Source organism: Tinamus guttatus, unplaced genomic scaffold, assembly GCF_059628265.1.
Source record: "Tinamus guttatus ecotype Peru unplaced genomic scaffold, ASM5962826v1 Tinamus_guttatus_pri_ptg000004l, whole genome shotgun sequence".
In the NCBI taxonomy this organism is placed as follows: Eukaryota; Metazoa; Chordata; class Aves; order Tinamiformes; family Tinamidae; genus Tinamus; species Tinamus guttatus.
The window spans coordinates 16,091,256-16,116,306 of NW_028288538.1; the positions used below are offsets into that span (position 1 = coordinate 16,091,256).

Below are 25,051 nucleotides of genomic sequence, written 5' to 3' on the forward strand. Positions count from 1 at the left end.
CAATTTAATCTAAAACATCTGAATTCAGCTATGATTATGTGTGTTTACTTCTATCTGGACCATGACAGAAATGTCTGTAAATTAGCCGAGCTTAATTACAAGTTAAAGTTAATTTTTCAGTTCTGATTTACTTGACTAGTCTAGTACATATCTCTGCAACTAATCACATATTTTGTACCTATACCAGAAACTGTCACTACAGAACAGAAATAAACATTTAGTATTGCAAGATTTCATTATTTTTTCTTTAGAACAAATCCACATACTTCTCTTACAGGAGGCAGCAAGAAATGATTTTCTTTGCTCACCACCAGGATTAATACTCTGCCTTTAAACTACCTCAAAAGAGGGCATAGCAGTAAACATGTAGAATTTGAGGCTTCTCAAGATTCTTTGTTTGTTTTTCAATAGGCCTCATAGTTCTTTCCAAGTCTTCCCAATATCCAGTGTTTTGTTATGTTTGCATGAGTCAGTGAATTAAGGAAAAATAGAGGAAAAAAAGCCTTTTCCATACTTAAAAAGCAATATGCTATACGTGTCAAAGATATAAAGTGGACTAAATGTTCTTGTGTTTCTTCTACAGCTGTGATCATACTAGCCAGAGAACAAGGTTTAGTGATCAAAATAGTGTCTTATTCAGGCAGCACTTTCCCTGGCTTCATCTTCTTATAAAATCCTAACCAGCATCATATGAGGAAAAAATGTGACAATTTGATTCAAGTCAGTAGAATGCTTTTTTTTTTTTCTTTAAGAATCAAAAAAGTGTGCCACAAATTAAGCATCTGTTTGTGAGTTTATGACTGTCTTTTGTAGGTTCAGTAAGTCAATTCTATGATACGGAAATTGGACTAAGTGGGTTTTGTTCTTCTAAATTCTTAGTCAGTTTGGGGTGGGGGGATAGGGAAGGTATCCTGTTGATTCACAGTAGTGTACAATACTGATCATCTTTTTCCCTTGTTCCAAGAGATATAAATGGTTCAAGAGAAATGAAGTCAAGTTTGTGAAAGTGCATTTCATTATGCACTTCAATACAATTTTCATATTTTACTTGAATAAAAATTCCAGGCTTAAATACCCATCTAGCTTGGCTCATTATTGTATACCCCATGGATCCTCCCTTTAAGACTTCCTTTAAGGGCCTCTCTGTAGTCTAGGTACATCAGCTAAGAAAGTTGTTCATTTCAGCTCCCAATTTTAGCAAACACAGAAAACTCCTCCCCAGAAGACAACATAAAGGACTTAAAAACCAAAAGGTTGATCTAAGAGAGTATTTACTATAATTTACAGTAATATAGTAGTATTTAATAGTAATATAGCATATATATATTGCCACTACAACAAGGATTTAAGCTATCATAAATACCGAGTGTTTTATTAACCCAAAGCTTCTCTACTACATACCTTAATCGGAGAAATATGAAAATGCTCAAAGAAGCTGAGTGTTGACAAGTCTGTTAAGGAGGATTCCATTAGCTCAGTGTTAAGTGCATCTACATCCCGCTGAATTAATTTGGACTGGTTTTACACACAAAAGGAAAAACGTGTGGGGGGAGGGGGGAAATGGGATGGAGAGAATAGAAAAACTTTAGTTTATAACTGTAAGGACCAGCCCCTTCTCTGAGGACAAAAAGCAAAAGATTCCATGCATCTTGTAGACTAATGATCAGTTACAAGGACAGGCCTTAAGCCATTCTATAAGCACAAACCTTATTTCCTCCACCATGCTTAACACCTTATAACATATATAACTGAACATTAAAAGAACAGACAACAAGGTCACACTCGAGTCTCAAGTCGATCTTAAATTACTAATGCAGCCAGTGTTCATAAAGACTCCTGAGACTGCTCTGAATTATTTTGGCACGTCCCTTTCATCAAACACAACACTCACTCACACTGAAGTATTCAAAACTTTACACCAATATTAACGCAAAGGACCTATTCTGGAAAAAAACACCTCTTTCTCCCATATATTACCCTTTGTCTTTCGGCTTCTGGATCTGTAGACGGAGTGAAGAGTCCACTGAGTGCTCCTAAAAATCCTTGGTCAATTTTTAGCGCCATTTCCTGGATAAGAACCATGAAGTACCTAAGAGAGTAGAGAAAGAAGAGTTCATACATACACAGGCTTAACTTAAAAAGCACATAATCATTTCTGTTCAAAGTGTTGTAGTGTAGTATGGCATTATAAGACTTATGATCTACTGTGCCAACTACCTTATTTACAGTTAGGGGGCCTAGCAACCACATGAAGCTAAATACTTCACTGTGGATTTGTATCTATCTCCAATAGTTTGCCTAAAAAAAATATTAAGCATCATCAAATACCTCCTACCTTCACAGACCATGATTGCATAGGCACTATGGATAACTCCATCTAAATAGCATGCATGTTCATCCTAGTCGATCTCTCTTCAAAAGTCATATTATCAACTATTTATCTTATGAAATTTACCATCCTATAACTTAGTACAAATAGCTGCACTATAAGTCTTAAGTAAAAAATATTTTGTCTAATTTTATAGCTTAAGAACTCAGCTGAAGACACAGGCATATTAAGAACACACAGTTCACAGTAAAACATATTTTGACACACTTGGCTGCTTTAGAGCCTACATCAGTGCCTGTTGTTAGGAGCTCTGGATGCACCCAACCCTGTACAGCAAACAGGCAATTACGCAACTCTGATGCAAAACGGGTGTCACCTGTCAGCTGGAAAACCTCCATAACAGTGTCTTTATCTAGTCAATCTTTAATTTCCCAAAAAAGAGTTCATTTTCAAGTGTTTTTTCTACCAGAAGTGTTTAAAACTCAATCCAAACAACTGATTTCAAGAGTAACTGGACAGCAAAATTTGGCTTTTAAAGTAAAGCTTGTTTTTAGGAAAAGGTTAAATCTTTAAAATTATTTAACAACACAATTTTAAACTCACTTGAACTGCAGCACTTTGCTGTATTCGTTGAATCTAGTGATGATGCTGATGTCAATGAATGGTTTTGGTTCTGAATTTTAAAAATGCAGAAAAAAAAACAAAACAAAAACAAAATCACAGGTATATTTTGTCACATTACTACTTCAAATTTTAATACATTTCTTACTATCAAAAGCTTTCACTTTACCTGAATCCAAAGCAATTGACTTGGGAGGAGCTACAGGGTGAAACACAACAGGAAACATTGATCCTGGTAACTGATTATCAACCTAGAACAGCATCACATAATACAGTAATATTTTAATGACACACTAATTAAAGACCATTTCCATTTGGAAAAAAAAAGTAATAAAGTTCTTTACGGTTATTTCTTCACACTGCCAGAACTGTACAGAGACCAAACTTCTAAGAATAACTGCTTTCCACAATACTTTACATTTTGATCTGCTAGGTAGTTCTTATGCTGAAGACAGCTGTTATCTCTAGATATTCTAGCTAGAATAAAATGCTTACCTCCTTCCATATAAAAAGAGTGCTCTACTTGACATTAACTGACTGTGAAGGGGTATGTTTTTCTATGCTACTTGTAAAACCCCAGCTGGCAGCTCTGCAGTATTTTTCCCACCCATGGGCATCCACAGCAGTCCTGCAACCCCGACACTAGAGGGAGAAGTGTCACCTCTATCGCATTTAGAAATACCTCTTCATATACATAAAGAACTTTAAAGTGTCATTTTAGTTCACAGGTCACAGTAGAAATGCAGGAACTACCTGGAGCCAATACAACTGAGCCCGTAAGCTTCTTTGATGAGGTGATTGTTTGAATTCAACCCGAATTCCCGACAGGAAATTACGTCGGATGTTGCATCTGACAGGGAAACGCATTTCCATAGGCATCTTACTAAAATTCACCTGGAAACACAGCAAAGAAGAGCTAATGCACAGCTTAATGCAATTCTGAGGAAAAACAATAAAATGTTCCATTACTAGAAAAATAGAATAGTAAACACCATCTCATCATCACATGGCTACTAAATTACTCGTCAATTATTTGCATGGAAAGAGATAAAAATACATGAAAAAAGGCAAACAAAACAACCCCCACAAGCTGGCTTGATGAGCATGTCATGCAATTCCAGTTCTTTTAATGGAGAACTTGTGTGTCTTCTTCGTAACAATGTCTTAGTAAGTTATACAGTTCTCACGCAGCCAACTTTTCTACCACGATCCTGACACATTTGAGGTAGCAGAGGAAAAAAAAAAAAAAAAGAAGCCAAACCAAGTCCAACCTAATTCCCTACAGCTATATGATCTTATTACTATGTACTTCAAATGCAAAAATGAAATTTTCAAAACCTAAGTATTTATGTAATGTAAAGTATTTATGTAATGGTATATATATTTTTTAATTAAAGTATGATTTAGAAAACAAGAAGATTATGATTCTAGAAAACACTTATTTTACTAAGGCATTTCAAGGCCTTATGTAACTTGCACTTGGAATATGGCCTGGATATAGGTCGTATCAGTAACGATGGAAAGAGCTCAGACAAGTGAATGCATTTGAAGATCCTTACAAAGGTTAAAAAAAAAAAAAAAAAAAAAAAAGCCTGTAGCATTGCAAGCCATAGGAATTACTCTTAAAAACTCCCAACAACTTTTCAGCACAGAACCTAACTTAAAACTGCAATAAAAGTTGGTAACTAACATGCAGATTCTAAGTAAACTTTTCTACCACACTGATGTTAGTCTTCTTGAGACCACTACTTAAGAATAAAAGTCTGTCTGGAGAACACCTCGGTTCCAAAAATTCCATATTCATTTAAATATCGAAACTCAAAACATACCTCAGTGTTGTTGTCTAGCTTATGCCAGCCTGGTTCACTTTTACACAGATACTTTTGATAGGCTTTTTCCAAAAGGTCTATTTGCTTTTGACTAAACGGTTTCCACTTCTGCCTGGGTTTCATTTCCCAAACAACACCAGAACTGCAAGACATGATGAGGTCAAGGATTCAAACAAACAGAACGGATCAAAACACTTAACACTTCTTCAATGTGCCAACTATGCAAAATTCAGATCCCCATTTCGCAGACTGGAAAAAAATAAATCTATTATTTAATTCTTTGTAAAAGGTAGGAAGAGATAATTTATTCTATTGATTCAGATTATGTAATAGGATCAAATTTAATTTTGCTTAAAAGTTTTCAGTTATACTAACTTCTCTTGGAAAAGCTTCCCATCTATACATCAATACTGCAAAAATTATAATACGCCGACAAGTTTAGGTTATTCAAAGGAATCTTTAGGTTTACATGTGCATACCTAGTAATCCCTATATAAGAGATTTCTTTTTTATTTTCATTGTTAACAAGAGAAAGTCCAAGACTATGTATTGACAAGTTGATTTCTTGATCAGGTTGCTCCAGCTCTTCTGCCTGCCGTGCTTTGGAAACCAATGCAACATCATCAGTGAAAAGCAGCACTCTCTGGCGTCCATCCAGGAAAGACACCCAGTGTATCTGAGTATTTGCATTGTAAGCAAATTGGCCACAATCATCCTGCATTGAAAAAAACATATATACAGGTGTATTATAAGCATAGGTCCTTGATGAAGTTGTGAATAAATAAACAACTGGCGCATATGCAAAGCAGAATTCACTTTTTTTTTTCTTTTTTATTAACTAATTTGATTTATTGTGCCATATTGATTTGGTGGAATTTTGTATCCCAAATACTGGATTCAACTTCTGCTTGTTTGAGGGCTTTGGGAGGAGTGGTAGAGATAAACAGGGAGGCCTTCAAGATTAGGCATTCCAGCAATATTCGTGGATAAGTCAATTGAGCATTGGATTCAATTAGGAAACAACAACCTCCACAGAAAAATATGAGACTTAGAACCTCGAGTGGTGTGGGAATAAGTCATTAAGTTATAAAAGACTAAATAGCCAGACAGTTATTAAACACAGGAAATTCTTATTTGTTAATAAAATTGTGAGAAATGAAATATATTAAAATCTAATTTTTCAAAATCCCCAAGTAGTCATGAATGTAACCATAATGATATATGGAGGAAATAGCTTCCTAAGTGAAATAGTTGCGTTTTAAGATTTTTTAAGTTTGCATTGGAACTTCAGTCACAAGGGTCAGGACTTGAATCTGACTTCAGGGAAATACTCCAGCTAAATGCAGCATTACAGAAGAATATTCATTAGGTATATATCACTTATGATATTGCTATAGTTATTGCACTCTGTCATTATTTCTTTGTATACAAGGAAATCATAGTGAAAACACAAGATGGAGATTATGCCTAATCCTCCAAATATATTAATCAAAAAATTACAGCCTTTCTATTTGAAAGTAGACTCAAAAGACTCCTACAACACAAGTGACTGAAAAAACTCTGTCCTAGATCATTTTAGACTTGTTACAGTCCTAAATTGTTTCAGAACTTATTTCATTTATTTATTTTAAGACGTACCTTAAGTAGGTCATGTTCACCAAAATTTTGGGAGTACATCCAAGTCAACTTTTTTGTTTTAGTTGGCTCTGTCCACGCAAAGAGGCATACTTGCTTTGGCTTCAACTCCATTTCCTCTTGCAATCCACTGAAGGTTAAAAGGAGCAATTAGATGACAGCTTTCAATGTTTTTAAGACCAATGCTTTAATGCTCTTAATGCGCAGTGGTGCAAACCATGGCACAGGACAATGGGGCTCTACCCCCCTGCATCCGAGAGCCTGAGCCATGGGCTCCTGGTGCTCCTGGCTGGGTACTTGGGCCCAAGTGCCTGCTCTACACTACCTCCTTGCACTTTTAAGACTGCTTAAAAGCAGGCATAAAATACATCACTGTAAGGGCTTGATCAAGAAAAGGACGCTTCTTTTTTAAAACACTACTTCTTTCACAACAGAGAGCTGTCAATTGAATAAATAAATAAGAAAAAAGCTATACTATTTCACATACCTCTGCTTATATCTGAGAGAGTCCCAGGAAGTGTGGTTAACAATAAGAGCTGGAGCAGCTCCCTCATGGTAATCAGAGAAGCTTATGAGAGTCGAGTGTTCAGAAACATTCACATCTACCAGTAAGCCCCCATTCTGTTGGGGAGAGAGTTCAATGTTTGCCCTTTACATAAATTTGAATTAGAAAAGATCAAGTCATTATTTTCAGAGCAAGCTGACAATAAAACAGGGAAATATCCCACATTAGCAACTGCCTGTGCAATTTTTTTAAATCTATTCAAATACAGTAGGCACTGGCTTTAGGCATTAATAAAATTCACAAGCTACATGTAGATTTAATTGAATATACTTAAACTAAAACAAAACTGCTGTAAAGCAAAAAGTTTTAATCCTACTTTTGGGACACAACAAAGCTAAAAAAAGGCATAAAAAGAGACCACACAAAGCCACAGTCTCACCAATTCTTCCAGCTTCAGCAGAGTACCATTGTCCTGGATTTTAAATGGGAATGGTTTGGATGGGATTTCGTAACCAACTGCTCTTACACACAGCTCACCAGATGAGTTCTCAGGCCAAAATGGAAGGCACTGGAAAACAGGAAATATGTAGGACTTTAATACTTCATATACGTTCAATTTACTAAGCCAGTACTAAGATAAATGTAATCTTGAGTGATCAAAGCTCTTACCCCAATATCTACTGATAGACATCTGATCTATATTTAGTAGCTTATCCTGACTGAGAACTTGATCCAGTTACCACTGCAGCCCGTGCAGTTCAAGCTGCCCTGAGATAAGTGAAGCAGCTGCACGAGGCCCTCAGGAATGAGCGACTGTCTACGGACCAGCTATTTGTCTCTGACAGCAACCAAAGGAATCAAATTGAAATATTACCTCTGAACTTGAGATATAATTCCATTTATTGGTTGGAAAAGAGCCACCAGGACCAATTTCACCAACTTCTAGCTCCAGGGAAGATTTGTTCGCTATTGTGTAGAATGGAGTGAACGTAACTATCCTTGTAAGGTTAAAACTACTTATTTTGATGCTAACACCAACCTGTTGAACAAGGACAGTTTCATCAATCAAAGAGGACAAATATAACAGTGTAGGCAAGCTTAAGGGAAAAGTCAGGAAGGAAGAAGAGCAAAGCCAACATTACTGTGATTATGAAGGCTGACACACAACTCGCTGAACACTTGCAGTAAGAGGAGTGATCAGTATGTAGCACAATGCAAGGATGTACACGACACGGCCCAACACAGTGCTTAAAAAATAAAGGGTTTCAACTGTATCTTTTCTTCCCTGCTACGTCCCCCTCTATTTTTTTAGGAGGGTAAATCCAACTAGAACCTCTCTAAAATCAACCACGGCAGCAACAGTAGGCAACTACTTCATTAGAGGTCAATTCAAGAGTATATGGAATCAAAATCCCCCATGTATGCATATAATATCGCCTACTGTGTTCTTATTCTACTTAGTCATGTAGACCTAGTCGTAGAGAAGCTTGCTGCACGAGGGTCAAAACACATGTGATCAACTATGAACTATCTGTACTGCATAAGTTCGCTATTGTATTTTTGAACAGCCTAATAATGGATACTTAATTGTTATGTAAATACACGTTTACAAATTATATTGAAGCTTCCCTGTTGGTCACACGCTTATCAAGGGAAACTGAGCGGCTGTGGCATAATAATAGTATTACTCTGACCATTAAATATTTGACTAATATTTGACTAAGTGCAAGACAGCCATAGCCGCAACTATGCAAGCCAAAAATACCCCAAGAAAACAGCACATGCCACAGAAAACACATCTTACCAGATAGTCCATGTGATTAGCTGAACATCTGACACATCCATAGCTTCCCACAGCATCAAGGGAAAAGCTATTCGACCAAGTGCTTGTCGAAATACATAACTGGATCTATGAATAAAAAACATTTAACAATTCGAGTTTTTCAATAAATTCATTTCCATTTTACAGTTCATGCACTCTGAGGCACAATTTTCCCACACATTTCCCAATATTAAGACAACACTTAAAATTATACTCATTTTGGTTTATTGTCTCAGCTTGAAATCCAAGAAAGATGATATTACAAGACAATGCAGGCAGCAAAGGGGGAACAATCAAAAAGTGCCATCCTTTTTTAAGCATACCTTGTTTTTACTAAAAATATTTTTCTTCCTAAAGGAGAACAAAACAATATCTCTGTAATCTGCTGGATGCTTCACATGAGTATCCTCAGCTCGATACTGAAGAATACGGGAAGTCTTGTTGATTAGCCAATAAGGACTGAACACAGACAAGATCATGCGACTTCCAATTCGTCTGATATGTATGGAAATATCCACTGTCATCGATTCTGCAGAATGCGATGTGAAACACACTGAAAAAAATTCAGGCATCCCATCATGAATTTTAAGATGTCCATTCCAGTTTTTGCCTTGATATTTTATCAATACAAGCTCCATTAATTCGCCATTGATTCTTGAATGAAAAACATCTGCCGCACTCCCTTCTGGCAACTCACGAGCTTCTGCTGTTCCCTGTAACAGAATTGCAAGTGAAGTTTTCTGATTTCCTGGTTTTCTAATGGAGAAAATGTAGGTATTTATAAAGCAGCACTTGGGTAGTGAATTACAGTGAAGGGAAGGAAAACTGACAATACTGCCATATTATTCTCTGCAGAAGTGAAACAAACAGATGTACATGGAAGTCACTAGTTACACGAGGATAGAAAACAATTTAGAATGGTGATTCTAACTTTGCACTCCTTTTCTACTTACTGAAAATCACTCAGCTTTCACAGAAAATGAAATACTAGATGCCGAAGATACAGACAGAAGGGGAAAAAAATTTCACAGTATTTTGCAAAGAATTCCTCTATGATCTGGGCAAGTGAGACTTCACAATATTCCCCAATGAAGAGTGCATGCCAGAAGGGCAATGAAGTTCCATTTTTGTGGAAGAAATTAGTTCCAGATAGCTCAAGACACTTTTTCCCATGCCAAAGCTATCTTGCAGAACATGATCAGGCTCTTAGGAGGGTATAACAAGTCCTTCTGAGTACATGATTTTAACTTCAAGAGCAAAGAAGGGTGCACCCAAAGAAATAGCAGTTAATACTGCAAGATTTCACACACCAATCCATCAAGTGACTCGGTTATAATAGAAAGCACATCAGGCAGCATGCAGTATCTTCTACAGTACAGTAGTAAAGTAGTACATCTTCCATTTTAAAATGTATTTAATCTTGCTTAAAGACAAGTAAAAGCTTTAAAAATTAAACTGAAAGATAACTTACCTCAAGTAAATACCTCAAGGAGTATGGCAGAAGGTTCCTCACAGTCAATGTAGGGTAAAGGTGGATAATGTAGGCAGGATCCCACTCCTCTCCAGATGCAGAAATGAAGTTCAGTTGATCAGGTACAGCTACTGTGCTGACTATCAGAGGTAAGAAGTTTGTCTCGGTAGACGGGCACTGTAACAAACATTTCACTTCATTGCTTCGATGCAGCTCTTCCCTCCAAACAATGTAAGTTGTGGACTCTTTGAATTGACCTTCTAGCATGCCTGTTGGTTGAATATATAGATGACACCTGTGGAAAGAGAACAGATTTACGCTACACCAAGTACTTCTGAATTGACTAACTTCAATCATTCAAACCATTCCGGAGGGCCTTTGCAGAATACTGCACAACTACTTACGAAAGATAACATTTGCTTTTTATTAGGCCCCTGTCAAGGGGGAAGAAAAAGTTCCAAGTGCACATTTAAGCTTTCACAGTAATGCTGCATTTATATATACAGTCTCACAATGACGTGACCTATAAAATAAAGAACATGTACCTGTAAGAATGTAAAGGAACATGAAATTCCTCTTCTGGCTTAGATATGCCAATGGGTTCCAGTGCCCTGGAGTCTCTAGCCAATTTATAGATTTTGAATGGGATGGAGAAATGGTTTTTGATCTAGGATAAAAATGCATACGTTGGATTACATTTGTATTTCACAAACAACCTGTTTAAAATATCACATCATATGAAAGGTAGAGCTACCAACTCAAGGATAAGGTTATTATGAGGACCAGAATTAAAACACAAGCACAAAATTAACACAAAAAACTTTCCCCCAGAAAAAAAAACCCTACAATCTTAATCATTCATTGGGAAAAAAGCAGGTGCACACAATATGTTAGCTATCTTTTACACTAAGCAGCTTTATGGAAAAGGATGAGATGACAAAACTGCATTAAGAAATCAAAGCCAAGTCACAGATCGAGAGAACACTGCTTTTGGGTATGTGTTTTTTTTTTTTTTCTGTTTTTTGAGGGGTGCCCGTGTGTGTGTTTTGCTTTATTTTTTACCTGAAGTGGAGATCGCACAGTAATAACTTTATTTCCTTCTGCAGCATCTATTTGTACAAGGACAGAGTCTGAATGATCAACAAGCCGATTTCTTACATTATACAGTCGACGACCTGGTTTGGCTATGGGAGTTTTTACCACCTCTTTATATCCTTGAATTTCTAATCAATTAAAATAATAATAAAAAAAATCAGGTTACTATTTTAATGATTTCAGCAATACTTAAGATTCTCTAAATCCAACAACAACCAGCAAAATTGCCCTGTAATAAAAGTAAGAAAAGAAAGAAAGAAAGGTGAGATCTTTGATACAGAACAGGATGAAAAAGGAAAAAAAACAAAACCCAGCAAAAGTGATATCGTGTATTAGGACGTACTACATCCTAGGTTCCTAGGAATATTTTTTTAGCAAAGCTGAAAACTCAGAAAACATAATAACCACTCTCAGTTAAGTGATTAACTACAAGAATATAAGTTGTAGTAGTGTGGATGAATAACAAATGAATACAAATCCTGTTTAGAAGAAGAATGAAACTATGTTCCTTGCTGAGTCTGTAAGATGGTCTATCAGTTACCCCCATAGAGAACACGTCACTTTTTCTGTTGTTTTTCCAATGGGAAAATAAAACTTTGACTTTTCAATCTCTGGAGAAAATTCAGAGAAGAAATTTTACTTCATATATGTATTGATTATAACTGTCAGTAGTCAGAAGTGGTTTCATCACAGGATATACTTGACCTGAATTTTGATCACACAGAATTTAGTTATGGATTACCAAGCTGTGTCCCCCATTCTCCCCATTCTCAACACCACCATCATGTATTTTGTTTCCCAGACCAATACCTAAATTCAAAGAGAAGAGGGAGCTTTCTTGTCGGTGCAATGCAGACAGCCTTCCTCGTTGAAGAGGTTCAAAACCAGAGTATTCGAGTTCCAGGCTCTGACCAATTTCTACTTCGTTCACGTTACCCTTTTCTGATGTGCCAACTCTCCGGAAATTAGAGCTAGGAAGCACTTGGATAGAAACACCCAGGGCATTTTTCACCATAAAAGGAGCAGAGTCCTTAAAGGAATAATCGAACGTGGATGCAGTCCCTTCTGAAAATGCCTGCAATGCAAAACATGTATAAAATGTTATATGCAAACAACCACAACATGAACGTCTTGTTGAAAGGCTTTAAAAGTGCCAAGAAAATATTATTTTGAGTAAAAAAAAAAAAAAAGTTATATACACTGTAGCAACTACCATACATTTACTTCATTTTCAACCACAACTTCTTCCAAACATGGCTATTACACAGAGCCCTATTAACAGTCCCAAACCAGCATAAACTGAATTTGCTTAGAGAACTTGCTCTCTTTCACTTTCTTAGAGAATTGATATTCATTTAGAGTTACAAAATAAATGTTCTTAAGTCACATGCTGTGTAAATAGTTTGATTCAGTGACCAAGAATTGTTTTTCTTAAATAAAAAGAGAAATATAATCTAGGGCCCTCAAAAGTATTCTTATAGACAGAAGAATAAAAGAAAAACCAATTCTGAACACACCGGGCATTCTACTTCCTCAGTTTAAAGGCCAGTTTTCCAAAAAAACAACTTTTCCTTGCATCCTATTAAGGAACAGCCTTACAGGCAGCAGATTAAGGAGCAAACCAAAGGAAAATTAAACATTCCACGAAACATGGCTGTTTCCTACTACAACCTATTTTCTGACAGATAAAAAGAAAAGTGTCCTTCCTTTCCACCATGATCCTCAAGTCCTGCATAAGCAAGTGTTCTCCTAACACAAGCGAGCAGCATCTTTTTCTTAACCCTCAAGGACTATCAGCCCAACTGTCATTCCCACTAAATAACCTGACAGGGCTGCAGGACAATCACCAACTTATGACCAGCAACACAAATTTCTTCAAAAGCCAAATAATTCAGCACCTTCTGCCTTTGGGTTACCTTGGCTAAATTATCAAAAACAGCAAGACAACTTTTGGATATTGTTATATTCATTGTTTCCTTCGAAGATATGTTAACTGCAGTTTGTGGCTCAGGAAGAATGATAAAATCATCCCCAGGCATCAGACTTCTCTCTTGGACAGGGTTGGTCTTCATCTAAAACAAAAATTTCATTAGTTCTTTGAATGCTTAGCTGCCTAATTCAAAGAACGAGGTTCTCTGAAAAAGATTTACTTAGATGTGAATATTTTCCAAAGCAAAAAAAACAACAACAACAACAACAACAACAACTTTACCTTTATCTTGTAAATCCATAAGGTATCTAATACGTGAACTTACCAGTAATATGGAAAATTTGCAGCAATACCAAAGACAAATAAGTTATTTTCTTCCCATTCTGCATGCCTATGTTTCGTTTTGCCCAAGAAGTGGTTAAGGAATATTATTCAGAAAAAACTTAAGTCTTATAGACTGATTTTTTCCATGTCAAATTGCACAACCCCCTCTAAGCAAGAGCATTTGAAATGTTGTATTAAATGAAGCTGTCATCGTATTAGTTGTCTATTCAGAGTGAATATTTCAGTGTCAAGTATCTTTACATACTTCCAACTTTAAACTCCATTGCTTCCTTCCTCCTTCAACTCGTTCAATAAGAGGCTCCCACACTGCATAAGTTTCATTGTAATAGTGAACCTAAAGAAAGAACAAAAATTAAATATGGCATCTAAAAGGAAATTACAAAAAAAATGCTTCTACAGCAGCTAGTAAGATTGCCTATCAAAAACTGCCTTTTTCAACCTTAATTTCCTGATTTTTTGAAGGCTTAAAAATAATATTCACAAAAAAATGTAATATATCATCCATTTTTCTTAAGTGATATAAATACGTTATCTGACTTAATTTTAGAATGATAAGGCCAAACAATCTGGCAATTCCTTAACTCTGCTTCATAACTTTACTAAAGTAATGCAGTCTCTACTATCTCCTATGGTGTCTGTGAAAGAAGTATTTTCAAGTGATAATCCTGGGTTCTACCTACCTCTAGTGCCATATCAGCTGTGGCCTCCATCAGCGAAGACCAGTTTTTAAGGACACCTGAAAATACAGATTCTACCAACAATAAAGGAATAGTGCGATGTCCCAGGCCACATTCCAAGGTGACCTGAAATGATTTCACTACGATGTCAAACTTCTCCTGCTTCAGAATATGCTCACGGTCCTTAAAGGTTTCTGTTGCTTCGGTGGCTACATCCACACCAAGAAACCAAGCATTGCACTGATCAATAGGCTTCACTTGCCACAGATTTTCACAAACTTCAGCTGCTCCCTTAGAGTCCTCCTCTGTTGCTTTTGGTTTTATGGCAGCCATGATGGTTATCACAGTATTGAGAATTATTGGTGAGATCTTCAGAGAAAAGAAAGAGATGATGATCAACATCACAGCTCAAAGTGCTTTCAAAAAGTGCATTAGCAGGTAAAATAAGGGAGAAGTGGAAATGACAAATACCTTTGGGGTTCTTTGCACAGATTCAGAGCATTACAAGGCCCTCACAAGATTTAAGCATCTTACATTCCAATATGAAAAAAACAACCCATTCATGAATCTCCTCTTACTTTCATTTCCTACTTTTAACTTTCTAGTTCTTTGCTCTTATTTCCACTGGCTGAAAAGCAATAATCTCTGGAGTCCTACTGTCACTGATGTATGGCACCCCCATAACTGCAAGCAATATTCACTTTCTTCCTATTACATTTTAAAACATCAATATACCTAATTTTAAGAAGCTCAAATGATCAAAATATCATATTTGCAGAGTAATGTACAATACTGCTTCTATTAACACTACATTTCAACACACAATGTATTATTGCTTCAAATTTAAGGTTTCACCACTAATCTTTTCAGATCAGAAATGCAAATTAGTGAATAACTTAAAGAAGAGCTATCTAATTTTAGTGGGAAAGACCATTATTTTAGATATATCTGACTTACTAATTCACCTATTAAGAACATGATGATTTACATTGTATATCATCCTAGAAATCGAGTTAACAGACTTAAAATGATCTTGAAGCAGCTAGTGCAACTGTATGTGCAAAAACCCCCACAACTGCGCCCACGAGCCACCAGATTCCTGCATCATTTAAAAGTATTAATTAATTGGAAAAAAACATTCCTATTTTCTCAAAGTGGATACTTTGGCCTTTCTGTATTGTCTATATGGAGTTTTATTTTTCCTGTTTCTAAGTCTCTGAAGAGAAAGCAGAGGGGAGAGTATGAATCTAGGAAACACCGGTAGTATCTGAACTAAGTGCCAAAATGGGAAGTGAGTTGCCATATACATAATTATTATTCACAATAAAGAAACTATGAAGATCCTGAATGCCTATTACCAGGTTTAAAGTAATGGGGAAAACAAAAATGATGAATAGGAACATGTTAATTTCCAAATCCAAAATACAGTTCCTCTGAGACACACAACTGTTCATTTAAAGACACCTTTAATATTTTTTGCTTACCTTTATAGTAAGTTCTTCTATTGTTACTACCACAGTTTGTATCCCTGAGACATGTGTCATATTTTCCATTACCAAAGAACATGGTCGTAACACCTGAGTGAAAAATTTAATGTGATTATTATGATAATTCCAGCCTTCTTCATCCTCTTGCATTTTTAAATTTCATATGCCAAATGATACAGACTGCATATAATATTTCTTGTAATATATGTTTCAATGTTATAAACAGATTGTGGTCATGCTTCATACCAGTGTTCAAACTCATACAAATGCTCTTTTGTAAAGAAAGAAATCTAAAAGAGCTAGTAAAATTAAGTTTTTGACAAAAGACTTAAAAAAAGCCAAAATACAACACAGAGATGATTTAATGAAATAAAAGTGAATGCTTAAGTGTACTAAACATGTAAGGAAAGATATTATGTGTGCATTGAACCACACATGCAGGGAACCCTTGTGGCTCCCTGACTTGTGTAAATGATATTCCATATGGAATGTGTAAGGCTATCTAGAGCACCACTCTCCACTGCAACAAGCCAATTGACAGCTAGATGTCAATTAGTGCCCTTGACTTTCAAAAGTTTCTCGTGCAGTTGCATCACTAAGGAGTCTAAAATTTAGCGTACCCATGCCCAGGTTTCTGAGGAAGCTCTCCGAGCTGAAGCTTACTGATGCACACTGATAAAGGCTTCACCTTTAAACAGCACGTGGCTACCTTATAGTCCCTCCCGACCTTTATAACAAAGTTAGAAGTCATAATAAAGTTTGTTAGTTAGAACAGTTATTCGAGTGCTATTGTTATGGCAACAGAACATGCCTGTCAAGAACTCTCACTACTCTTCTCAGGGCAAAAAGCGTTTTCTTACCGTAGTAACACTCTTGTCTTGTTTTTGTTGAAGGAAGGCGCAGGCCAACACTTTGAAGTCCTTTACTTGAGCTGTCATCCTTTGTGCAAGCTTTCCAGATACCAGAGAAAAGTCACACTGGAAGGAAACTTTTAAGGCAGGGGCATCAGCACTGGTCAAATTTGCAACAAACACTATTTCTGGATCCATGATCACAGCTTTCACCGTCATATTTGACCGTATTTCTGTTCAAGGAAAGAAAAAAACAAAAGCAAATAAACCATTTAATTCTGTTTCATTACTAAAAAGTAAACAGCTTCTTTAGAGTTAAGTTTTACTAACTGAAACAAGTTCAGCAATACAGAATTTGATATCTATTCAGGCTTCAGACGGAGGAAGAGAATCATAGTGTATTTATCCCACTCACAAGTGGGATGCTCTATCATGGTGAGTTCCTGGTGACGGGGAAGCCACTTTTTTGAGATGGGCAGTAGAGTGGTGTGCGATCCTCCTGCATCTAGGACTCATTATAAAGGCTAAGCTTAATAGTTCCTGGAAATATTGGCACATCTCATTGACACAATGAAGGAAGTGCCAAGTTGAGACGTGGTGAACTATAGAAAAAGTAGATATAGGTAGATACCATGGATTACACCCAGCAATACACATTATGTAGTCCCAAGTGTCATTTTTCTGAAGTATCTGTCTCCTCCTCAGACGATTGACCATGGCCAATTCACACATTATGAAGAATAAAATGGTTTAATTCAGACTGCAAGCAATGTTGGTAAATTTCAGTATAAAGTTTGTAAAAGTGAAAAAAGAAGAAATAGTAAGTTTAAAAAAAAAAAAAAAAAAACACACCTTTTTCTGGCTTCAGCTTCCCAGGGGCAACATTCTTTAACTGGAGCTGTGCAGACCTTTCAGTTGAGGATGCTGGCATTGAGTTAATGAAGAAATCTGCTACTGTCAACAGAAACTCCATACTGGCACAAACATAGAGTTTATCAAGGACGGCAACTACTTCAATTCCATTTTTATCCTGCTTGTAGCTTAGATCTATCATAGAACTGTCATTTGTGTCATCTTTTTTGTCTATCATTCTGGAAAATAAATTTAACAAGAACTATTACAACTATCGTTATAGATAGATCTAGAACAACTAGGCTGCATAAGTCATTTCAATATTTCTTCCTGTTCTATTAAAAAAGATATATAACATAAGGAATGAGCATTTTCTATGGAAATGAGAGGGTATGGACTTATCTCTTACAGAGGAGTACTTTCAAACTGAAATTCATGAGCTACAATTCAGGAACTAACTATGTAGTACATAATCAGACTTAAAGTTTTAGTGCACAGAATTCTAACTAAAGCTGTCTTGAACAATTTGATTGAAATACTCAAAGCTCCCATGTTATTTCCATCTCCCAGATTAGCAAAACAAAAATCTGTTTAACTTGATAAAGATTACATAACTCATGGATTTGTTGCACAGCATAACAAAAATTGAAAGTCTTTTGCGTTATTAATACCACGTGAAGCTAAGTACACAATAAAGAGAATCAGTCCTACTCCCAAATTACATGCATTTTTTCCATTTCTCATATACTAAAATTTACCTTGCAGTCACATTCTGAACTCCATCTCTGAGATCATCCAGGGTACATGCCTTCAGTTTAACGTTAACATCCATTGAGCCATCTGAAAACATCTTTCCAGACGAAGCCATGAGGTGCAGCCGAAGTTCACCAAGGCGCAATTTGTCACTATGCACCAAAATCAGAGACTTCTACAGGACAAGGAGAAATGGTGAAACTATCACATGCCAAAAGAGCAAGCCAGTTCTTTAACACTAGCAACAAGCTAGAAACAAACAAGTTTGGTCTGTGGAAGAGAAGGATTGGGTTAGCCTGCTGCTTTCACCAATCCTCCAGATAAATCACCCAAATGAAAACAAGGAGAACAGAACCAGCAGGTTGGGTTGCCGTGGAGTTGTCCTCAGGGCATTTTTAGCAGCCGTGAAGGCACATATTCCATCCTCACTTCCCACCAAGGGATGCCTCCACTCCCATCACACCTACAGTTTTGCCCATTCCATTTACAACTAGGACTCCAAAACGCTCAGCGTTACTTTGGAAGGATATCGAAAAGCAACATGAAATTCAAATCAAATACCACTATATGATTTTCTTCCCACTGAAGCTCATTTTGCAAAAACTTTTAAAAAGGAAAAAGTACAGATCCTCATATGAAACTCATGACAAATTTCTGCATTGCTTATTCTAACAAAATGCCACCACATATCCATTGTAATTTTGGATGCAAGAGGCTTAAATTCCCTACCCCACTCAGAGTAAAAGATGTCACAAACCTCTTTTTTATTGCTATTGTAGAGAATTACTGAAAGTGACTCAAAATTAAAGTCAAATTTAAGTGTTGTAGAATATTCCGCAGAAGACTGAACTGTAGAAACACTTTTCTGTCCCACAGCAACAGAAGGATCTATGAGTGAAAAGAAAATACTTAAAACATTTCTATAGAACACCAACTTTGGGGTTTTTTCCTTTTTTTTCTTTTCAGATCAGAACGTATCCCACACAAATAGGAAAATAAGACATTTTTCATTTTTGAATACTGAATATCCCTTTATGCTATTCGAGCGATATTAAAATTTTCTAGCACAGATTGGTTTAAGAACTTGATAAACTTTGAAGCACTTGATAATTAGGATAATGAATGTTACAAAGTTTTGAACGCTCAACAGCTCCCATTACAAGGTTTTTAGTGCATGCACACACTCCTATCTATAATTTTTCATGGATACAGTAAAGCAGTTCTGAAAATTATTTAGACATATTGACATGTTTTGAGTACATAGGATATTTGAATTTACAAGTAATCTTATCCTTAAATCTATTCAGATTTTGATTTGAACATACCCTCACAGAAGTCAGATTCACTTGAAACTTTTCCTTTTTTAACTATGTTCATTTCTTCAATGCTCTGATGTACAGTATTTGGTGGTGCAGAAGCCCCTCCAATGTTTTCAAGTAAAATTTTCATGATAACGGTTAGATCATCTTCACTGAGCGCAATCTGTAAAATGACAAGCCCACAGCTTCATTTTTGTGTGATGCTACTCCAGTATTCACTCTTCTTTCCAATGCAGAAACTTATCAATAGTACACAAAGGTGAAGAGGAAACAACATGCCAATTTCATCAAAAATCTGTCAGTCAAAACAATTCCAGTCAAAACATCCTAGGCTTCAAGAGAGACCTATGTCCATTTTTCCTAAAGCGTCATTTGTTACCTGTTACAAAAAGGAGTTACAACAATAGCTGAAATTTCAGGTGTTGAGTACCTTCTCATCTTAAAGAGACTCTTAAATAAATCATTTAAGATCACAATAGTTAACACTTCAGTTAGAGAGAAACATAGTGACATTAAAGCAACCATTCATGCAGTATACTCTAAAGTAACTGTTATTCTGTAAGTCTTGAAAATACAGTTGTATTTGTCATGTTACCTGCATTGGTTTTAGGTCTCCTTTGATACCAATTGCTGGGGTTTTATGATACCAAGCTGCTGATAAATTTCTCTGCACCAGTAAAGCCAGGTTCACAGGATGCAGAATTTGACTATCTGGTTGACAATCTGCAGATACAGTGCACCTACAAAAGGCAGGAGGAGCAGGACCAGAGAGAGATTTAGCTGTTGGAGAAAAACACTCTTATCAGTCTAGCAGAACTCTTTATCTACTTCTAAGTAGGCCATGTGTGTGTACATGCAGTTATGCCCAGGTATGAACTTACATGTAACTCTGTTCCCTCCTGAAAATACCTCTTTTCTCAACAAGTTTTAGAGACTTGACACGTCTGTACCTCTGTTTAAACGCAATTCTCAGATCTTATTATTCTCAGCTTTCATCTTCTACCTCTAATACTTCAATAATACAACTATATTACATACAAAGCATGGCTTTTTTAAATAATCGCTCTCTACATAGAAGAAAACTCCACATATACCTTGATAACTTCAAATCAGTCAGCTGTACATCCATGTTGTCAATGACGGGAGGAAGAGAAGATTCATCTGAAAACACTAATTTAAATTCATTCTGAACTGTGATTAAACCAAGATCAGCTACCAAAGCATTACAAGAAGTCCAAGATTCAGGAACAACTATAACTGGAGCTTTCAAGTTGATATCCATTAAGAGACGGAAACTCTTTCTAGCGAAGTCTTTCATGCTGGAAGCAGCCATCTCTGCTGCCTGCACTGTGACTGCACCCAGGGCCTCTTGCGCAGTCTGGAAATTGTTCAGGAAGTTCTATGGGAAAGCAATTAAAAGGTAAGAGTTCTGTAAAAGCCTGTATGAAACGGACAAAAACGACACCTTGCAAAACGCAAGCTCCAGACAAAAGGTTAAATTAAGAAAAATAGTTTAGCTGTAGCAGAAATATAAAACTTAGAATTCTATCATATAAGCTTCCAAACCCGGCAGTGGGGAGGGGTAAGAGTCCTATATTAGCTAAATATCATTTAACTATTCAGTTCTTAAGATATTAAAGCTACCACATGATTCACTGATTGCTTTTGTCATGCTATTTATTTTTCATTTTACAATACAGTGCAACTTGGAAGAGACATTTCTTCAGCAAAATACTTCTGCATGCTTGTAGACCAGCTCACTATAATGAAGTGGTCACTAACAGCATACAAACCTGTTTTGCTTTTTATTTTGTTTTTTAACCTTGTAATTTCAATAAGAGAATTATAATTGCTATCTTACCAAGAGAGACATAAAGAATTTATGTAGGTAAACTATTCGGATGCAGCCAACTTTCAGAGACATTTTACCATCCACCTTGGACATATCTGCGTAGGCATCCCCTGCTGTAGCATCTGGATAAAGTGACATTTGAAATCTAAACACTTCATCTCCCACTATGGAGACAGCCTAGAAGATTATATACAACAGTTAATAACCACTAGGCAGTACCATGATAGACTTATTGCTTAAATTATCAAACAGTAAGTACTTCCACAACAAAGGAACTGCATTTTGTCAGCAATACTTGGATACATACATGCGAGACACAAAAGAAACTTGCATGACATACAGGAAAGACAGAAAGAGAAAAAAAGAAAAATGACTTAAGAACAGCAAAACAGTGGATCAAAGTTGAATTTTCACCTCTGAGGTAGATGAAACTTTAACATTTGGTGCATTACATCATACTTCATATTACAGAACACAACAAATCAACTACAGAGCTTTAATTAAACAATTTTCAAAGAAAATGTTGCTTCTTTTTAAAATAATCTACACAGCTCCTCACCTTTTTATGGATTGTCTTTGGATCAACATTCATTACTACAATGTCCTCAAGTCTGGAGAATGCTTTTATCATTTTAGCTTTAATTGCTACAGATGCATCCATTCCTGATTTTGGATGAAAAGAGCAGAAAATAGACAATTCATCAACTTTTTGCATAATCATTTTGAAGAAAGAATTATTTGAAACTGAAAACAAAGAACAAGAATTGTTTGGAACTGACAAGTTCGTGGTTTAACAACTAATACTAAGCCCATGAAACAAATTCTGATTTTACTGCATATGAGTCATCTGCTAACTAAAATTTTCTGTAGGACTATGCTGCTAGATTTTTGACACTATTTACTCCTACTAAATTTCTGACACTATTTAGGATTTAACTGATCAAAAATATTGGCTTATGTTACTTAGAACACACGTGCCTACTTTTTCAGTTTTATCTATTCAGAAATTAACTTTCCACTTCAAACATTTTCTGCCCTCGTAGGTACTTTAGCTATTAAAATTAACTATAAGTCATATAAGATGACAATTTATTCAAATATATGTTACAGCAGTACATATACATTGTAGACATTAGCATTTCTAAACTGAGAGGGAAATGGGAATAGCATGTATTTCTCACTATTATGGACTAGTCAATATATTAAAAATAATAATAAAAACTTACCTCGTATTCTAATGTCTGCAATTCTACAGGTCTGACCACAAACAGAGATTCTGAAAGCATTTAGCTTTGCAGTGAGTTTTAGATCGTAGATATCACGAGTTTCATTACTAGACGCTGAATAGGAAAAAAGTGACATACATGTTGAACAAAAATCATAACTTAAGTTGAAGTTTATATCGTTTATGTTTTGTACAGATACCAACTATTCAAAAACAATCTGCAACTTCAGAAGTTCACGCTAATTACCAGGTGTGAAATTAAATAAGCTTTTATTAATACAGTCCTGTTTTTCTGGCACAAGGCAAATAACCAATTGACACCGACAAATAGCAATAAAGACTGAATACCTTCTTTTCATAATACCCAATTTTCAGTCTGAAGGCAACAGTACCCTGAATACACTGTATATTTCATTACTTGAAATGCTAACTCAAATAGTAAGTGTCCCTCTTCTGCATGCAGTGAGACTAACTTGAGCATATTCATAAAAAGAGAAAAAAATCCAAGGCGGTTGCAGAATATAAAATAAAAAAAGTCACTACAAAGTCATTTAGGATTAGAAAATCTTGAATTTCACAAACTACAAAGAAACACAAAAGTCAAACACACCATCCTAACCAAACACCTTTAAGGAGCTTCCATAGAGAAGACTCGTAGTATTCAAGGCTACAGATCTCTGTCTTAAAGCTGGTTATTTTAATTCGTGTAAGCACTCTTACAGTCCTTCAGCTAAAAGGCAATAAAGTTGTGACAATGATGCTTTGGAAAGGCTTTGGTAGTGTCTAATGCATATCTACTACTTAGAAAGAAAAATGCATTGAGCAAAGAAAATTTGTGAGATTAATCAACACGGACATAAACAAAAGTATCTGACTTCTCCAAATACTAACACTAGAGAAAACATTTTTTAGAGAATTAGTTTATCATCTCCCAAAATTCAATTTTGCATGCATTTTATTTCACCAAATAAGTTGCAATGCATTCACCTGAAGCAGTATCCTTCAAAAGCAAAAGTTGGATGCTGTTAATCTATTGGTGTGTGGCATTTCTAACTCCACTTTACCTGGTCTGAGAGTACTTTCTTTCTGTTCTACTCGAGCTTTGTGATCTGCTGCTTTGTCAGTACTGGGAAGGCCACTTGATGGAACACTGAATGCAAAAAAACTCATGATGGAAAGTAAAGCCTCTGTGTGAAGCACTATATCCAGGCACGAGAAAAAGACCTAAAACAAGGGCGAAGAGATAAGGCAACGTGTACTTAGTATTTATTTCCAGTCTTTTGTGCAACAAAAGAAAGTTACAGTCTCTTTAATGAGCATTAAACAGGAGGAAAAAAATAAAAAAAAAAAAAAAAAAAAAAGCTATACAGCTATTGCTATTTGGGAAGCTTAAAAAGATCCTGAAATATATTCCTGCATTTACCTTTATGTTTTGCCTGGTGCTTCTGTACATAGTATCAAAATCTGGTCCATCTGGATCAGCCTAAGAAAGCAAAAAAAGTCCAAGCACACAATCAGTCTTTACTTTAGAAACTGTAACTATTTTATTTCCCTATTGCAAAAGGGAAAAAAGGAAAAGTGATAAACCCTGAAGCGAATGTTGTCTAAAGCAATGACTAAGTTGAACAGAATCAGTGTTGACCACGTTTTGCTGAGTGACACTGTTTAGCATATTTGGCAAAAAAATCAACCGGACATTTATAAATTTCTTGTACTTGAGGACCACTGACAAGTGGACCAATTTGTGCTTAGTTACTTTTTCAGTAAAAGTTCATAAATCTTTTAAGTTCTCATAGAAAAGGACGACAACAACAACAACAAAAAATCACAGTACATGGGTCCTGGGATCTATCAGGTTCTCAGGTATTCATGCGCTTTCTGAAAAACAGCCTCTTTAAAAAATATTTGTCCACCTACATAGCCTTCCTGAAACGCTACTTTTACCTCTGGCAAAGAGTCTCTTATCCATTCACATTACATAGACTAACAAAACAAAAACCTCTCAATGCTGGCGAAGTACAGAAGCCTTATTTTAGTTCCCCAAAAATCTTGAAAGGTATGAAAACCTTAATGTACTCCATTTTTAGAAGATGTTCACCAGTCTCACTTGAAGAATTAATAACACAAAGCGGATCTCCTTTTGAGTCTGCAAATAAAGAAAGAAGTTTCTGATACTTGCATTATTATAAAGTCTTTCCAGTCACACCTTGATTTCATGTTAATTCTCTACTGTATACTATCGTTGCTGAAACAGCAAACAGCTCTCACACAGAAGCTGCAGATTTATCTTGTAAAATGCTGTATTCACCTTTTTATTTAAACAAGTCAAAATAAAACTTAGCACAAGTCATGAGAGAAGACTCAGGCTAAACTTATCTACATTCCTACTGTTAGTTTTACACAATACTTGATAAAATATTTCGCTATTTTAATACACTGCTATGTAGTAGTTA

The 25,051-nt window shown here is 35.9% G+C and overlaps 1 protein-coding gene across 1 annotated transcript in view; it reads right to left on the bottom strand.

Moving 5' to 3' along the window:
• VPS13C (vacuolar protein sorting 13 homolog C) overlaps window positions 1-25,051 on the bottom strand; it is a 72,556-nt gene that overhangs the window by 13,272 nt on the left and 34,233 nt on the right. Inside the window, exons 40-73 of the mRNA XM_088520597.1 lie at window positions 24,665-24,744; window positions 24,022-24,081; window positions 23,663-23,822; window positions 22,600-22,713; window positions 21,933-22,036; window positions 21,383-21,550; window positions 20,616-20,920; window positions 20,117-20,261; window positions 19,528-19,684; window positions 18,960-19,090; window positions 18,208-18,377; window positions 17,450-17,688; window positions 16,607-16,830; window positions 15,744-15,836; window positions 14,263-14,628; window positions 13,827-13,916; window positions 13,224-13,379; window positions 12,118-12,382; window positions 11,275-11,435; window positions 10,758-10,879; window positions 10,213-10,507; window positions 9,065-9,454; window positions 8,724-8,828; window positions 7,794-7,958; window positions 7,359-7,487; window positions 6,902-7,035; window positions 6,418-6,544; window positions 5,259-5,494; window positions 4,780-4,921; window positions 3,704-3,844; window positions 3,120-3,201; window positions 2,933-3,002; window positions 1,978-2,089; window positions 1,402-1,515 (exon numbers count right to left, since the gene is read on the bottom strand). Of these exons, the coding sequence (XP_088376723.1) occupies window positions 1,402-1,515; window positions 1,978-2,089; window positions 2,933-3,002; window positions 3,120-3,201; window positions 3,704-3,844; window positions 4,780-4,921; window positions 5,259-5,494; window positions 6,418-6,544; window positions 6,902-7,035; window positions 7,359-7,487; window positions 7,794-7,958; window positions 8,724-8,828; window positions 9,065-9,454; window positions 10,213-10,507; window positions 10,758-10,879; window positions 11,275-11,435; window positions 12,118-12,382; window positions 13,224-13,379; window positions 13,827-13,916; window positions 14,263-14,628; window positions 15,744-15,836; window positions 16,607-16,830; window positions 17,450-17,688; window positions 18,208-18,377; window positions 18,960-19,090; window positions 19,528-19,684; window positions 20,117-20,261; window positions 20,616-20,920; window positions 21,383-21,550; window positions 21,933-22,036; window positions 22,600-22,713; window positions 23,663-23,822; window positions 24,022-24,081; window positions 24,665-24,744 (5,552 nt within the window). The remainder of the gene's footprint in view (window positions 1-1,401; window positions 1,516-1,977; window positions 2,090-2,932; window positions 3,003-3,119; window positions 3,202-3,703; window positions 3,845-4,779; window positions 4,922-5,258; window positions 5,495-6,417; window positions 6,545-6,901; window positions 7,036-7,358; window positions 7,488-7,793; window positions 7,959-8,723; window positions 8,829-9,064; window positions 9,455-10,212; window positions 10,508-10,757; window positions 10,880-11,274; window positions 11,436-12,117; window positions 12,383-13,223; window positions 13,380-13,826; window positions 13,917-14,262; window positions 14,629-15,743; window positions 15,837-16,606; window positions 16,831-17,449; window positions 17,689-18,207; window positions 18,378-18,959; window positions 19,091-19,527; window positions 19,685-20,116; window positions 20,262-20,615; window positions 20,921-21,382; window positions 21,551-21,932; window positions 22,037-22,599; window positions 22,714-23,662; window positions 23,823-24,021; window positions 24,082-24,664; window positions 24,745-25,051) is intronic.